Source organism: Melospiza georgiana, chromosome 2 (assembly GCF_028018845.1).
Source record: "Melospiza georgiana isolate bMelGeo1 chromosome 2, bMelGeo1.pri, whole genome shotgun sequence".
Classification (NCBI taxonomy): domain Eukaryota; kingdom Metazoa; phylum Chordata; class Aves; order Passeriformes; family Passerellidae; genus Melospiza; species Melospiza georgiana.
The window spans coordinates 75,063,836-75,080,656 of NC_080431.1; the positions used below are offsets into that span (position 1 = coordinate 75,063,836).

Sequence of the window (16,821 nt, forward strand, 5' to 3'; positions counted from 1 at the left end):
TCTGAATTGTCCATATTAATTATTTCCCACAAGAAGCTTTCACTTATGGCCTAGGAAATTTCTTTGTTAGAGTTAACACATGAATGTATGTCAACTTGCTTGAAGAAGTTTTGTATATTTATGCTTGCAGTTGTATTTTTTGCCTTTCTTTATGAAACCTAATGAAGCTTTAATTCAGGGACAACACAAAGGAAATGCTACTCTTAAGAATATAATATAAACAATTGTTAAACAATTCCTAAAAATACTTTGAACTCATTCTTTAAGTTAGTTGCAGATTGAAATTGATTTAATCTTTTGTAATCTCAAACTGGTATTTGCTTCTCGCCATATATGTTAATGACTAGTGGGGTAAAAACATTATTGGCTTTGTTTTATGGATCACATTGTTCTGTTGATTTCTGTCTAGTTACTGCATTTATCTAAAAGTTTTTGGAAATATATTTAATTGCCTCTATTGTCAGTATTCCCAAATAACCTCCTCAATGTTTTTACTTGCCTTAGGAATAATGAATTCTAAAATCAATCATATTTCATATAGGATTAAAATGTGTGTACAGTTAATAAAAATGAAAGGGGGAAATAGATAAGGTGGCAGAAATTATTAGCAGTGATAATCTGTGTTCAAAACACTTGTGTGTCTCTTGTCAGCAGGTAGCTGAAATGCTCATGTCTGTTAAAAAGTGGTCCAGGACATTGCTCAGTAGCTATGTGCACCTGAATGAGGAAGTAAATAACATTTATTGAGGCTGAACCATTTACATACTTTTTTTCCCTTTCTCTGCCCTTATCCTTTAACATAGCATATTACTTGAGAAGAATGTTCTGAGTTATGATGTAAATACAATTACACTGTTGTTGTTAGTATTATGGTGCCTTTCTGATCAGTAGATTAAGTAGTCCTGTCTGCTGCTGACTTCTTAAGTGCATATCTGACTTTTCATTTTTCAAGATACTGCTTTTTTCTGTTTGTTACAGTTTGGGAAGCTTGTAAATGCTCTAGTTAGATAAACTACCTGTTCAGTTGGAAGTAATATGACTAAACTAGTTTTGATTTGTGACCTTGGAAACCTGAAAAAAATGAAGCCCAGAACAACTGACTGACAAGCAGTTGACAAATTTTAGTTTGTAGTATATAATTGTTTTTCTTTTTTCCTCTTTTAAATCCTTGATCTTACTACTGGGGAAGTGCAGTAGTACCACAGGTCCATCCAAAATGAGTATTTAATTGAGCTGGATTTTGGACCTTGTTTTTCTTGCACAAGCCACATGGCCAGTATGATCTTTCTTGTGCCTATGAGTGTCTGGTCAAGAGGACATGGTCAGGAAGCCAAGTGTAAAACCAGAGTTGGGTGGAACCATGTAGAAGCCCGAGTACTGGAGGGAGGAAACTGAAATTCCTGCACAGTTGAACACAGATCAGGTGAAGGAGACAGGTGAGACTGGAGCCTGGAGAAAGTGTTTAACTTCCTGCACTTATAGAACTGCTGGCATAGTATTGGCCAGTGTTTACCCAACAGCAGTGGTCCACAGACCTCATAGATCATGCTGTGGAAAGTATGAGGGGTTGGCAGAGTCTGAAAAATTATGGGGCTGGGGTGTGGTTGGGAGAGCGCTCCAGAAAGGCAGTGGGAGTGCTCAGGCTTCCTGCAGCTTCAAGGAAAGAGCTTGGATTGAATTAGCTGTACTAGGAACACTTGGGTTGGAGGCTGGTGCCACTTAGCCTTTACAGTAGCATGGCATTAGACCATCTTCTGTGTTTTCACATGGCAGGGGTTTAGAGTGAATTGGGATACAAAAGCAGTAAGGATTTCTCAGCCATGGGTGTTGTTTTGGGACATAAGTGGTACAGTCTGAAAAATGAGCTGCTCTGTTGGAGAGGAAGAAAAGGAAGGGTGGTGCTTGACTGGAAAGAGGCCTAACAAAGTTAGGGTCAGCTTTAACTTCTGTTTTAACTTAGGAATGTACACAAGACTGTCCTCTTAAAATGCAGACAATTGTTCCAGGAGCTTTGCCCTGAGAAACCTGGATGGAGCTAAAATCAGATGAACAGTGTTATTGAAGGGAAGAACTTGTGTAAGTAAAGCTGTAACAAGCCAAGGGGAGAAAAAATTCTTCTTTACAACAGTCAGCCCCATCTGCATGTAGAATTAGTAATATTTTGAAAATACACAACAGGGGAGAAAGTCTCTGTCAACAAGCAGACTGATAAAGCTCAAATAGATATAAAACTTATGTGTTTATTTCATTAGTGTTTTCTTCCTACAGTTGCCTAGTTCTAGACTAAAAAAAGGAGAAAAATTAAAATTATTGTGTGTCTTCTGGAAGATACAGAGCTATTAGAGTTCTACTCATTGCAAAAGAATTTAAAGAAGATTTTAATATTTTCCAAAACCTTTTAACCTTTTAATATATACTTTTGTGAAACATGCCTTAAGAGCTCCAGTGCCTAAATTTTTCAACAATAGAAATGTGGTTTAACCCTAGTATTGGAGAAACCTACCAAAAATAGCCTGAAAGAAGATGTTGTTTTCTCCAGTGTCTTCAGGCCGTCTTTGGGTCCATTCTTTGGCAAATTCTGTAATTGATTCCTTCTGTTCCCCATCTCAAGACAAGTGAGGGAGAGGTAAAGTCAGGCTGATGAGTAACTACAGTAGTCAGAAAACTTTCAGAGGCTGCAAGTGTTGTTATAGAGGTCTTTTCTTCATGAACTCTGCATGAAGAACATACTAAAATTTGAAGGTTGCTGATTCTCTCAGTTATTGCACACTGAGTATCTCCCTGAAGAGATAAAAAAAAAAAAAAAGCTGAAGAGTAGAGGTCCCTGGCAGCCTGTCTTACTCCACCAGCTTTCAGAAACGTAAAAGTTGCATAAATGGTAGGCTTGCACTACAGTTCTAACTTTAAGGTAGAGACTTTGCCCACAGACAGCAAGAAGGTTTACACCAGAGCTAGAAGTAGAAACAGAAAACAGGTTCCTGATTGTTAAATCAGTGGTTCACTTAAAAGGTCTCTCTTCTCAGAGTATGGTCCTATTTCCTGGGGTGATGCTCCATCTGGCGGTGAATGAATAAAGAACATTAACACAATGCAGTTTTAATTCAGGTTCTTCTTGAGGCTTTTAATGTTAAGCCAAAAAAAATTTTATGCAAATTATGGATCAAATTTATGCAAATAATGGATCGCCCTTACTAGTATAGGTAGGAGTGCTTGTTTTCTCTGGTGCATTTCATGCTTTTGTTTCACCACTGATTGTATTGGGGAGCTCTGGTTCCATGGCTAAATGTCAAGGAATTAACTTCCTCTGCAAGTGCTACAGACACAGTTAGGTTCACCTGAGAATGTTTTGCTGTCACCATGAGCTGTGTCAGAAAAATATTTACAATGAACAAATGAAGCAACTTCTAGAAAACAAATTAAAAAACCCTGTGCATAATTAGAATTTTGACTCCTTGCTATGAATTTTGCATCTGTTTCTGTATAAGCCGGCAGTAATATATGCTCTTTTTTGCTTCCTGTATTTTTAAATTTTTCTCTGGGCATGGTGGTGGTAGAAACAGGTAGGGCCCTTGTGACAAGAATCCCCACTCTAACAATCAATTCCTGTTGCCTTGAAAAGGAAAACTATTGGGAAAAAGTCCCAAAATTGAGGGAAATAGATATACCCCTGTCATGGTTATGAGTTTGGCATAGGAAGGGTGTGTTTAGCCTCAAAGCCTAACAATCAGTTGACAGTATTTTTTTTTTAAGTAGTTTGTTTTTACAGGTTTTCTTTAAAACCTGAACTCCCTAGTATCTAGAAACTGGGAATGGGAAAATTACTCTAAATGTAGGAGGATCATTACAAAATAATTTGTATTACATTGAGGTTGTTACTATTACAGGCATTATACCTCTGGCTATACCTGGGGAAAGGAATTTTAGTGTTTTGTGTGTGGAGGAAAAAAAAAGTGTATATGTGTATATATACATATATATATATATAAAATATGTTGGAGAAAAAATGTATATATATATAAAATATGTTAAAGGCAAAATAGATGAATGTATGTATCTTTGTTTCTCCTCAGATCTTTTTCCTATAATCCTGTTCTCCCATGTGGTTTTAAAACCACAATGTTGAGATAAGAAGTGTTGTTGGGAGACAGGTTAGAAGACCCTGGAGTTTCTTAAATTAAATTTTCTTAGACAAACTGAATGCCTGTTTCCTCAAGCATCCTAACTAGTGATCATATGATAGGATCTCACAGAGCTAGTGAAACTCACCCACCATAATCCTGTGCTTCAAAGCTGAGAAAGAAAAGGCACTTATGCTTGAAGCACAGTCTGGCCATCCGCATAATCTGTAGAAATGAATCAGTTCTTAATTTCACAGCAGCTGTGAAAGGCAAAATACTGGTACTGAAGGGGGATAGACTGTTCCCTCTGTGAGCTTCTATTCTGTAAGCTCAATCACAGCAGGAAAGAAAAGTAATTTACGATGATGCTCTCAAGCATGTGCTACACTCAGTGAGCTCAGAGACACCTGCTGAACCCACAGGGGCTATAGCACTGGGAGAAGTCCTTAACCTATACTATTGAATTAATCAAACCCCATATAAATACATACTTTCATTTACAGCCCTAATGACTGGAGCAGGGGTAACAGCACTCATGCTGGACTTAGTGACCTCACCCACATGGTCTAGTCTGGCCTGTCTGGCCTCCTGAAGCCCAAACAACATTCCCACCAGCATCTGGAATAACTAGAATGCAGCTTTGGTCAGGACAGCAGTGGCTTGCTATAACTAGCAGAGAGACGAGTGAGCAGCAGAGTGACAGCCTGTGCCCAAACAGGGCCCTTGGGTTTAAATACCATTTGTTCTATGACTTGCTCTTCACCAAACCATGACAGTGAGGGCCATAGAAAATTGCAACAAGGAGTAGTGACATGAGGATTATTTCATAGAGGGCAGCTCTGGCCAGTCAGATGAGGAAGTTGTAGCTAGTACCTCTTTTTCTTACAAATAAATCACTTCTTTGTTAATTAAATTGTGCTGATGGAATGAGTCTGCTACATCATGTAGACACATATTCCCTAAGTCCTGATGCCTTGCAATGGCTTGTGAAGTGTTAATTACTTACCAGATCCTTCCTTAAAAGTGTGAGAAGCTGAGCAGTGACCACTCTTAACTTCCATTTGGTCCCTCTTGTCTTGTCTGATCCACTTCTATCACCAGCTATGTGAGGCATCTGCCACCTGTGTGACAAAACTACCACATCCTGCAGCAGAATTTGAGAGGTCACGCAGGATGATCCTAATGACACATTCTGATGAGGGAGTTCAGCCTGGGCCTCTGCTAAGTTCCCTCATTGCTGCTTCTCTACAAACATTTGGCCTACAAATGTGTCCTTAAGAAAATTAAGGCTTTAGTCAAGCAGGCAACCCAAACTTTTCAGTTTCAGTCTTGCATCTGTGCCATGGCTTTTAGGAAATGAGCTTTGTTCCATAAATTACCTGGGGGAGAATTAGTTCTACTTTTCAAAAGCTGTTCTTACAACAGCTTTCCTGGGTTTCATCAGTCTGTTTTCCTCCTCTTCTGGGTCCCAGGTTCAGCTCATTCCTTTTATTACTTGAGTCCCTCTGCTTTTATGCAAGGGAAGAGTCCATTTTAAGCTGAGTTAGAAATTACATAGGGTGTCACTGGGCACATTTGCAGGACTGAGTTTCTGTTCTCAGGACAAGTGTTACCTAAGGCTGACTTGACCTGATAAAGGACTCCTTTAAGGCTTCATTCCCCAGTCAATGAAACCAGTAAAACTTTTATTTTCATGCCAGTGCTTTGGGAACAAGTCTTAGTCCTTGGTTACAGAAAGTAACTTAAAAAAGCAAGATCTATTGCTCAAAATAGTATTTCTGATCAAGCTAATCTAGTGAACAGAAGGGCCAGCTGGACCTTACCTATGAGATACCTGGGCACGTGTGGCACCAGCAGAAACTGCACTGGTCATGAGAACCACTCAGACCACCCCAAAATCCTACGGACTTATGAACAAATGTGACAGCCTTATCAGACACCCCACATCTGTTTCTAAGAGAAACAAGATTTTACTCTCGTATTACTGGGAATAATTCTTCTAGCACAGCCAAAGTTCCCAAAGATTCCTCTTCATTATATTTTCATACAGGAAAAGTTAAAGACAGGTACTCCAAGATTAAGCTCAACAGTTTCTTACTGCCAAAGAGGGAAATACTGCTGTACCATTTATATGAGCTGGGGACAAGAATATTGGTTGTCCACAAAATGGAAGAACGTACAGTGCAAGTACCAGCAGGAAAACCATCAGCATATTCACAGTTGCTTGATTACCCTTCAAATGAGGTAAAGAAGGAAAAATCTGCATTCAGTTTGTGTACAACACCCCAAAGCACCACACAAGTATGACACAGTGCTGCCATTTTTCAACTTGTAATTTTTTCCACTTTAAATGCAGTTTCAAAGAAGTATTTCTACATGGAACACTGATTTCTTGTTGCAGCCAAGCACTTCAATTAAATAAACCAACATGCAGACTAGTCATTTTCATTGATTTTAATTTTAAATACTGTTCAAGAGTAATATAAAAGTTACTAGTTTGTCTATTTAGACTAATCGTTGTTTGGGTTTTTGCCCTCCTCCCCCACGAAAATCTTCAGTAGTTACTTGATGCATCTTTCAGGTAACACTTTAGAAAGAACCCCAAAAGACAGAATTTAAGTTTATGTTTTCCAGAAGAGAGGGTTCTGTGTCAGACGTCTCTGGAAGTTTTCATACCTAGAAAAATTAAAAAAAACAACAAAAAAAATAACAGCTCCTGCATATAAAATTGTGTTTTTAAAAGAGGGTACAAATAATTTAGTCTATGCAGAGAACATGATAAATTACATCTACTTCACACCAGGAAATCACAATTCCATTTGCATATCTAGAATATTTGCAGTTAGACTTGTGTATTTCACCAAGATGAATTTCCTTAAAGCAGTATCCCAGAGGAGACTCATTCAAAGCTTAGTAAAATGGTAAGTTCATTTAGATTGGACATGAGGAAAATTTTCTCCACTGAAGGGGTTGTCAAGCACTGGAAGTGGTGGAACCACCATCCTTGGTGGTGTTTAAAAGACACGTGGACATGTTTTATCAGCCCTGGGTTTGTGGTGCACTTGGCAGCAGGAGGGGAATGGTTGGACTCCATCTTAAAGGTCTGTTCCAACCTAAACAAGTCCATGAATTATAAGTGACTGTTTTATGCATAGCATTTTGGGGCTAGGAAATCATGAATGAATGTATGAATCTGAGGCTGGATGGTAATGTTTTAGTAAAATCAAATAGGGAAACGTAAGTCTCTAACATACAAGGCAAACATGTACACACACACGCTGTCCTAATTTCAATTTTCATACTCACAAAACCAAGCAAACCATAAACTAACAGCATCAGAATTCACTGTTGACACACAGTGAAGAAACAGACAAAATATACAATTTCTGTGCCTTTCTACAAGAAAAAAAAAATAGAGAAGCCTATAGGCTTTGAGCCACAAAAGTTACAACTCCCCTTTTAATCCTCACAAACCCAAAATGTAAGGAATCAAAAAAAAAATGCCAATGAAACAAAGGAAACCACAAAATGTTCTCCTAAACCTCATAGTTCATAGCCCAGCTCAAGTGAGAAAAGACTGAAGGGTTTAAAACCAATTCAGCCTCACCCAGGCACTCACCAGGCACATCAGAGACCCTACCCACATACAGTTCATGGAGTTTGTAGTTACTTCTAAACACAAGACATCCGCATCAAATTACACTCCCAAACAATACACAGGGCTCTCATCAACTGCTTGCATATTCATGAGATCTTACTAATGATAAAACTGTATTCAGATAGTCTCAAACAGAGATTAAAGAAGGGCTTAGGTTAATACTGCAGAGGCTAAATAAATAAGGCCAAACTGATAGGAAAGACATTTTCAGATAACCTAAAGGATTGCCTGCAGTTCACAATTTATCTCCAGACTACACAGGCTATCCCCAGACAGTTATTAAACCAGTCCCTGGAAAACAACTCCCAGAGGCACTTGTGTATTTACACTCAAGGATCTTGGTGACAGAACCAGGTCAACTAGTAACATGATTTCATCACCTCTCACATATTCTTAAGTAAGGCAACTATGCTGGAACTATGTCTAGGAAGAGACCAAATAAAACAAATAAGCATAAATTGACGAGTATAAGTGTGCTCTGTCTTCCCATAACTCCAGAGCATTTGCATTATCAGCAACACAAGGCAAATGCACATATGTTAAAAGCAACCCTTGTAGAACCAAAAAAAGTTTCATTGGTTGCAGAGCACTTTTCTAACAAAAAAAAAGCTGACAAATAAATATAAAAACAGTAGGCAGGACTTCTCTATACTAGAAATAAACAATAATTTTAAACACTTCTGCATCATCTCACTGAATAGCATTACAATAGTTTAGTGCTTAGAAATGATGGTCTAATGCCTAGAAAAAAACCCCATTTGTTACTAAAGATCACTGCCATTACCATTTCAGAACTACGTTTGCAGGAATGAAAGCTTCAGAAGGATTCGGGGTCATCTGTGCCTGAGTGACAGCAAACGAGGAAGCAAAGTTATAGAAGTTATCCAACATCTTCTGAGTGAACTGAAAAAAAAAAAAAGAAGAGATATTTTAAGGAAGTTTGTTCTTCAATTTGAAATTTTGTGCAAAAGTTTAAGATATACAGCTCCTACATGAAGTAATTTTGTCATTACTTCATCACTGTCATCTAAAACACAGTGGGAAAGTGGATGTAGTAGGTCCAGAGACAATGATCAAAACATCCCAAGCTTCAATCTTGCCCTCAGATCCATCTGGCATCCAGAAATCATTTTAAGAATCTTCACTTGCCCTCTCCTTGCTCAGTTTCATCCAACTGGACAAACAGCTTTGGGAAGAACATTTTCTGTTTGTGTGACAAAGAAGTGATGCAGTGCTGTCCCTCTCCTCCAAACTGAATAATCAGAAGAACTCCAGACTGGGCCAAAGCTGCCATTCTAGCTCCCAGAAAAACACTTGTTAAACGACTGGAAAAGGCTGCAATCTATTTACAGCATATCACACTCCCGTGACAGGGCAATTTCCTTTAGCATTCCCCACAGAAGGGCTGCTGTCCTGGCATCTTTTACCACAAGATCTTGTGGGGAAAACACCTAAAGGATGCACAGGGCACTCCTAAACTGTAGGACTAGGAAAGAAAAGAGTGAAAGAGAGGCCAAGGAACAGTAAGGCCTGTGTGCAGAGGATAAGGCTGTAGGACATTCCCAGCCAGCCTACAAATATATAAGATACAGTACCTCCTTATTTCCTCTATTAAAAAAAAAAAAGAAAAAAATAGTTATTCTTTGCTTTGATGGGAGAACAAAGAACTTTCATATAGAAAATTTCACAGACAGTGAAATGATACAGAAAAACAAAACAGAGCCTGAGTTAATAAATGCAGTCTTGTGCTCCTCTCTGACAAAAGGAGCAGAAGAAATCATATCCCAGAACCCTACCCTCATTGCAGAACTAAATGGTTTTGTCCTACTTCTTTTTTATATACATTTATACACATAAAAAAGACATATTCAATCATAAATCTTCATAAAACTTACTAAAAATGTAATAGGAGATCAACTTCATAACTTAGGGTAGCCACAGACGATTTTGCCATTAAAAAACCACTTTTATTGCTATAATGTAGCAGTTCCAAAGAGCAGATGTCAAATCTTAAATGAAAGCTATTCATTATTCACAAATATGCTCCCAGTCATACATGCCCTTCCTCTGCAATCTACTCCTGTAAAGGTTTCCTTCCACTTTGACCTCACACGTTTTCTCTGTAGGAGTAAGTAGTACTTCACCCTTTGGGTCAACTGCATTCCTTGAAGGCAATTACAATTTCAGTTAAGATGCTCAGAGCCAGATGCTGCTCTTTTTCAACAGAAAAATTCACTTAACTGAGAATAACATTTGTAAAACTGTTATGCAATCAGGAGGTGGTTCTTTTTCTTTAAATACTACTGCCAGAAAAATCCATGAGCCACCTTGCAAATGACCTGATATGGCACATTATTCCTCCTAACTTAACTACTGCTATAATAAATATTTGTGGAATCAGAAATATTTTTTAGGTGTCATTAGCACCTAACAACTCCAGAAAAGCTCAATTAACTGTACCATACAAAGACAGCTGTTGGTCAACTCCTAGTCATGGTAACTTTCTGCAAGAAGCATTACCTATCTGGAGCTACAATGTGTATAAGCTGCCAAAGAACATCAGCTACAGTATCAGGATTACTGTACAATTACTGTACAATTACCAGTCTCAGCAAGCACCTGGAAGGAAAGTGAGAAGGTAAAAAAGGCCTGAAGGAAAGCCTCAGCAACTGCTGAAATGCTAAAAGAAAATGCCAGAGCCATCAGTGTTAGGGAAATCAAGACCCACTATGCAGGTCTAGCTTGCCTGGGACTGCTCTCAGACTGCCAATGAACTCACAGAGCTGGCTGAGGATTTCCAGAGGTTCAAACTAATGGACAGGCTGGCTTAAAAAATGGCACATTGTAGCCCAAGGCCTGATCCACAGAGAAGGCACTGGTGAAAAACAAAAAAAAAACCCATTGTGTGGGAAAGGGCATACTTCTGTAGTTCTGCAGAGCAACATCAGGATTTCTCCAGGGAAAATGGAACACCTGAATATCTCTCTGCATCCATGGCCACATTTGCCTTAACGTGTGAGTAATTTCTGACTGTCCCTGCAAGTCTACGTACTGAAGCTTCAGCACCTACAAATCATCAAAGATCCACTGTCTCTTACATGGATTTAGTCATAGCTGCTCCTGTAAGAAGTATATAAATAATTTTGGAGTGGAGTGACACTGACACAAGTGAATCTCTTGGCCTCATGTCACTGAGGATGAAAATTCCAGTCTTTTACAGGAGACAGTTTTTCAGTGTAAGAAAAAGCAATTTCATAGTATCAATGCACTCAACCAAATGATTTGACAATTATTAGGTTGCTTACAATCCTACTGCCACCCCCAGCAGCATCCCCTACCCACTCCCCCGTTAGTGCTTCAGAGGCTCAATTCTTGAGACTTCCACAGAAAAAGAATTTCTGAAAACGAAAGTCCATGCTACCTCTGTGAATGAATCTACTGATGACACAGCAGCACTTGCAACAGGAGTCTGCTGGGCCAGGTTCTCCAGCAGTTCCACTGAGATTCCAATCTGAGCCACTGTTGGTGTCTGTGGGAGGTTCATGGCACCAAAGGGGTGTTGACTTCCCTTCCCTGAAAGCACCACGAACAGCACACGTTAGGTCTGGCACACACGGAAAGGCTGCGTAACTGCAATCACCGTGTTTCTCCCGTAGAAGGCATTCCCCAGCTCCCACCAGAGGGATCTCCCTGTCCCAGGAAATGCAGAAAAACCACAGTCCAAGCACAGGCAAAAGTACACACAAGCACAACAGATAGAACAGTGTGACTGGTACATTTAAAAAGCACAAGAGATCATTAGGAAATTTTTAAAAACCAGAAAAAACATGACTTTACAGCTCCCTCTGAAGTAAATGGAAAGAGGGAATATGATCAGCAAGTGAAAGACAGCAGAACCTTTTTCTACAGGAACCAAGTTTTTAATTCACATTTGGGCAATTGCAGATAAACAAGAAATATGCATCACTGCTGCAGTTGTTTGATTCACTCATTAAAGCCACATTCTACTGAACCTACTCTGAAAAAGTAGCGAGCACTGGTTTATGACCCCTCTGACTCAGGGAAGGCTGGGCAGCCCCAGGTCTCATCTGAACTGCTAAATCCCACCAAAAGCAGCAAAGGTCAAAGAAATAGTCATGGAACAGAGAGGTCTCTGACTTAGCAAGTGCCACAAAGAAAACAAGGAACCATCCCCAAACTGCATGCCACAAACACAGGCACCATCCCAGCCCTCTGCCCTCACTTCTGACCTTTCTCAACCCATACTTTCAGTCCCAGCTTCTGCCAAGGTCTCTGCAAACAAGGACAGACACTTAGCATCACTTAAATCATGCACTCTTCTGTCAGCATCTCTAAGGGAAAATGCAGGAAAAGGCCTGTGGGACCAGAGTGCTATCAGTAAGCAAACACTAATACTGCACCTGTGTTTGTGGGAACACAATAGTCAAGTACACTCTTAACACAGAGGCAATGTTTCAGCAGCACTCTCTGGCCTCTTAGTAGCAGGAGAAAGCAAAGCTAATCAAGAGCTGTCCTGCAGACCAGTCAGCACTATCTTGAGCTGCCAGAAAGGCTAATGGAGATCAAAAGCTCCATCTCAGTCAAAAACTCAGCCAGCAAAAAAAGTCTGACAAGTTGAACTGAGATCAGGACTGAACACCTCAGGAACTCGACCATTCTCTGCAGAGACACAAGGCACAAAGAAGCAAACAGCCAATCCCTCCAGAAAGTGCACTCACAAACTCAGCACCCTTTTCAATTGAAGTGTTGCTCCTTAGTCCAGATTCTACAACTGCAATATAGTGCCACCTTATGAGTAAAGCACTCCTATTAAAATGTTACTTTAACATAAGCCAAGTAAGAAGAGAGTTCATCTCCTGAAATGCTATTTAGAACCTCTTCTGAGAAACGCCATTTTATTGCCGTATCATCTCACATTTGCTGTTGTTGGATGCTTGCTTGATACAAGCTATCAGAAACCAAGTATCAAGTTCATTATTACAATCCCAACAGCAACAGAACTGGTACAAGTTTTGCATCTTGTAACATCTTCACCTGAGAAACTGATATTTCAATAAAAATGTAACATCTTCAAGCAACAGGCTCTGTTACAATGTATGATTACTTTAGACAGTCATGATACAAACAATAAAACACATCCATTCCATTCACTTTCCATGAACTCCCACAGAACCACGGCCTTGGAAAGATGTCTGCCTAAAAGTGTGCAATAAAAGCATCCATTGCCATCCTTACACCAGGAGAAATACACTCCAAGTTTTCCATGCTTGGCTCTAGCAATTAGCATTCCAAACCTTACAAACGCAGAGAATGTTAATCGGTACTGAAATACAAGCTCAGTTTTTTTGTATTCAGACATTACACTCTCCAACACATTACATCACTGCAGAGAAACTGCTATCAGAAAAGTATTTTTCCACCCATTTCCTTCCCTTCATTGAACCCTTAATTCAGTGATTGAGCCCTTTACCTTTCAGCCCAGCCACAATAAAATCCTTACCCATGTGTAGCCTCAAATGCAGACATGATATTAGAGCATAAACAGCATGGCAGCAGAAGTCTGTATGGAAAAGACTCTGCTGTAACTCTTACCCCACTTGTGAACTTACTCCCAGTAAGGGTGCAAAATAGAAACCCAAAGTTTGTTTTCTATTTCTACCACACCTTCATAACATGAAAACCTTTCAATTCCAAGGCAAGGAGCATTTCTAAGTCCCTTCTCTACATGTAAACAAATGAAACTCTGCTAGAACTACTGCTTCCCAGGGAGCTGACAGGGACACATCCTTGGTCCTCTCAAGCTGGTATTAAACCCAAAATGCAGAGTTCAAGCAGCAGCAATGTCTCTCAATGATTCCAGCTCTCTGTTATGTAGTCTTCTCCACCTTAGAATAATTTATGACCATTAGATTGTGTAGCTTAGACTGAGTCCACAGTCAGAGCAAAGCTGCAGACAATGGGAATGGCAGAGCTCTCTGCTGCTCAAATCAAGCACAGCAGTGCCTCAAGGCACTGCAAATGTGTTCAGCTATGTCACTGAGCTCTTCCTTGAGAGCAGCCCTTACCAGGAAATTACAGTTAAGCACTGGTGATATGCTTTACTGTTACACTGACCACACAGCTTTGGGATACACAAAACCACATCCCCAAACCCTTCTGAAGGTGCTCCCTCTTTTGAAGCAAGCCCAAATTTCTGAGGAATGTGTATGATCAGAATTCATTTTGCTTTGCAGCTTGAAAGCCCTTATCTCAACCATACTGCCCCATCCAGGACTGACCCAAAAGAAAGAATGCCATGTTATGAATGAATGCATTTTGGCAGAGCAAACTCAACACTAAATCCAACAGAAATTTGAGTTAAAGATGTAGACTACATCCAAATCTACAAAAGCTGTGTACTACTTTATCACTGTAACACTTTGAGCTGCTTGACTGATGTATCTGTCCCTTTCATCCAACACAGGTGTGCCATTGGAATGTCTCATCATTTTTAGAATGCACACAGCACACCCCTTGTACTTAGGAAAGCACATGCACACACACACACACACTCTACTCAGTGTGCCTAAAGTACTAAAACATTTGGAAAGCTGCTTTCCAATGGGGACACCCTCTATTGGCCAGTTCTATAGAGCAACTGCCCCTGGCTGGGTAGTGCCAGCTGTCAGAAATCACTGCCAGGCTCCACTCCCTGCAAAATCTGTCTGTGCTATAAAGAATACAACCACTTAGCAGAGGAGGCTGATAGAAAATGCTGCTGGCCTGTCTAGACAAACACCTAAAACCATGGCAGGGAAGTTACAAGGCCATTTTTCCTCTATGCAGAGGACAAAAACGCATCAAGTCTGCTTAGAAGAATTTCCAGATCAACACCACACACAAGAGAAGATGAGACAGCAACTTCACAAGGAACAGTAACACACAGACAGACTTCCATGAAGATGACAGGCTGCTTTTAGTACATCTGCTCAACACTATTTGAAAACACAGAGTGTGCTGCCTTTTTAAGTAGCTTTTTGTTCAAAGCAACCTTCACACGTTTATCCCTTATGCATTCCGGAACGCATCTGTTGCAGCGACTGCTATGTTCTACCAGTCTTACCGGATTTGAGACCAGAAATTTTGAAGATGGCACTTGGCTTCTCATTAGTGACAAACCCCAGCAGCTGCCACACTGCCATCCCACTCTGGTCTGGGTAACAAAAATAGACAGATCCTCCCATTCCATCTGGAAAAGGTATAGTTCCCAGCATGAAGACCACTACATGGTTGATGTTTTCATAGTCTGGTAAATCAAATACAAATTTGTCTTCAGCCACTTGTTGGGGCGCAGCTTGCACCTAAAGAGAACAAAACCTTTATTAGTATTAACATGTTTCTCATCCTCATCTGTCTGCGAATTTCCTTTTACAGAAATACACCTAAAGTGGTACATAACAAAAAGTGAGGAACGTACTAGCCTAAAGAGCAAATAGCCAGATAAAAGTCAAACACAGCAGAAGAACAACTGCAAAAAATATTACCAGAAAGACACAACAGTCTTGTTCTACCTGCACTGAACACATATCCCACCCGGGACTACAGGATCAGAATACCTTCGCTCCCCATGTGCGTAGGAGGAAAGTAGGGTGCAGAAGAGGTTGCCAAGTCACTAAGAAGTGGCTGTTGACCACCTGGCTGGCACAACCCCAGGATCATGGAAACCTGTTCACATAGGAAATACAATAGACCTTGAGAAAGGCAGCAGAAGGATGGCTGAATGAATGCCAGAGCAAAAGATACCCTCCTCTTTACCCGAGATGCCACATCCTTGCAGCCAAGGCACAATCTAGCCTTAAAAAGCTTCTTTTAAGCTCCCAGCTTGTCTCTGAGGAGACAACACTGCCAGGGGGATGGCAAGCGCCTCCCGGCACGGACGCTCGACAAGACAGCAGCCTGCGGGGACGCGGGGCAGCAGCCAGCCGAGCGCCGGGCAGGCGGGGCCCCTGCCTGGGGCCGGGGGGCCCAGGGCCCTGCGGCAGCTCCACCCCGCCCCCGAGCGGGTTGAGGGCCCCGCCCGGGCCCGGGCAGCGCTCACCAGCCTGCCCGCCACCAGGCAGCCGAACATGGCGGCGGCCGGCGAACCCCCTCAGACGCCTCGCTACTCCCGAGCCTCCATGAGCGCCGTCCCCGGAAAGTCAACACGCCCCCGCTCACCCCGGCACCGCCGAGTCACTTCCGCGGCGCCGCCGACACGGACTACAACTCCCGCAGTGCAACGCGCGGCCGCGCCCAGGTGGTGTGGGTGAGTCGGAGTGAAGCATGACGGGAGATGTAGTTCTTCGCGTCACGGCGCTGATGCGCGTGATGGGTGGCGCTGCCCCGGGCCAGCCCTGCACCTGCCTCAGGGGCTGTGGGCAGGGGTGCTCTCAGCAAAAGTACCGCAGAGTCTTTTGGCCTTGTGTTTTAGCTAGGCTGAGCTGTCATACATCCATGGTGATGGCGTCTAGGCATGGCATGAAATTAGGCAGCAGAGGAAGAAAATGAACTAGGGGGATGAGGAGAAGCAGTTCATCTGGTAAATCTCCCATAAATTATGACAAAAGTTCCCCTCAGCTCAAGACACAAAGATTGGTTTTTAGTCTCTGTTCTCAGGGCGGTTCCCTTGCACGTTAGTGCAATGTAAGCTGCGCCCGTGTTCTTTGGGCTGAGGGGAGCTCCTGTGCTTCATTGCTTGTGGTCTCCTGGGTGTCAGAGCACAGGAAACAAATGGAAACAAATCATTCCTTGCTTTGACTGAGAACAGTGTTCTGCACTTTCTGTAGAAGCCATTTCTTTAAATCTTGTTCTCACGTGTCATTTGGTGTTTACACGAGTACTTTGATTCATGCTTCAATCTTAATCATACTCGTGTTTATATTTCTGTCACAAATCTTTATGAACCCTGTCCCGTTTTACCATGCCAGTGTGCTGCTATGGACTGTGAGACCTGAGATTCACCCATCTCTGTAGGCAATGTCAGGATCTTTCCTGCAGCCAGGATCA

General features: G+C 41.4%; 1 protein-coding gene across 2 annotated transcripts; it reads right to left on the reverse strand.

Annotated features, from left to right (window-relative positions):
* Window positions 1–6,433: 6,433 nt before the first annotated feature.
* On the reverse strand, window positions 6,434–15,978 carry HIKESHI (heat shock protein nuclear import factor hikeshi). Of its 2 annotated transcripts, none has more exons than XM_058018249.1 (5): window positions 15,875–15,978; window positions 14,900–15,137; window positions 11,198–11,349; window positions 8,561–8,679; window positions 6,434–6,794 (listed from the first exon to the last, which is right to left on the reverse strand). In XM_058018249.1, the coding sequence occupies exons 1-5, from the start codon at window positions 15,902–15,904 to the stop codon at window positions 6,740–6,742; spliced, it is 594 nt and encodes a 197-aa protein (XP_057874232.1). In that variant the 5' UTR covers window positions 15,905–15,978; the 3' UTR covers window positions 6,434–6,739. The 2 variants fall into 2 exon arrangements, with proteins under 2 accessions (XP_057874232.1, XP_057874233.1); XM_058018250.1 differs by lacking the exon at window positions 15,875–15,978 and adding an exon at window positions 15,393–15,485.
* Window positions 15,979–16,821: the final 843 nt, after the last annotated feature.

Coding starts and splice junctions, on each gene's coding strand:
- HIKESHI (XM_058018249.1), bottom strand. CDS start 15,904: ATGTTCGGCTGCCTGGTGGCGGGCAGGCTG. Junction 11,350..14,899: donor AATTTCTGGTCTCAAATCCG/GTAAGACTGGTA, acceptor TGGTGCTTTCAG/GGAAGGGAAGTCAACACCCC. Junction 8,680..11,197: donor CAGTAGATTCATTCACAGAG/GTAGCATGGACT, acceptor TTTTTTTTTCAG/TTCACTCAGAAGATGTTGGA.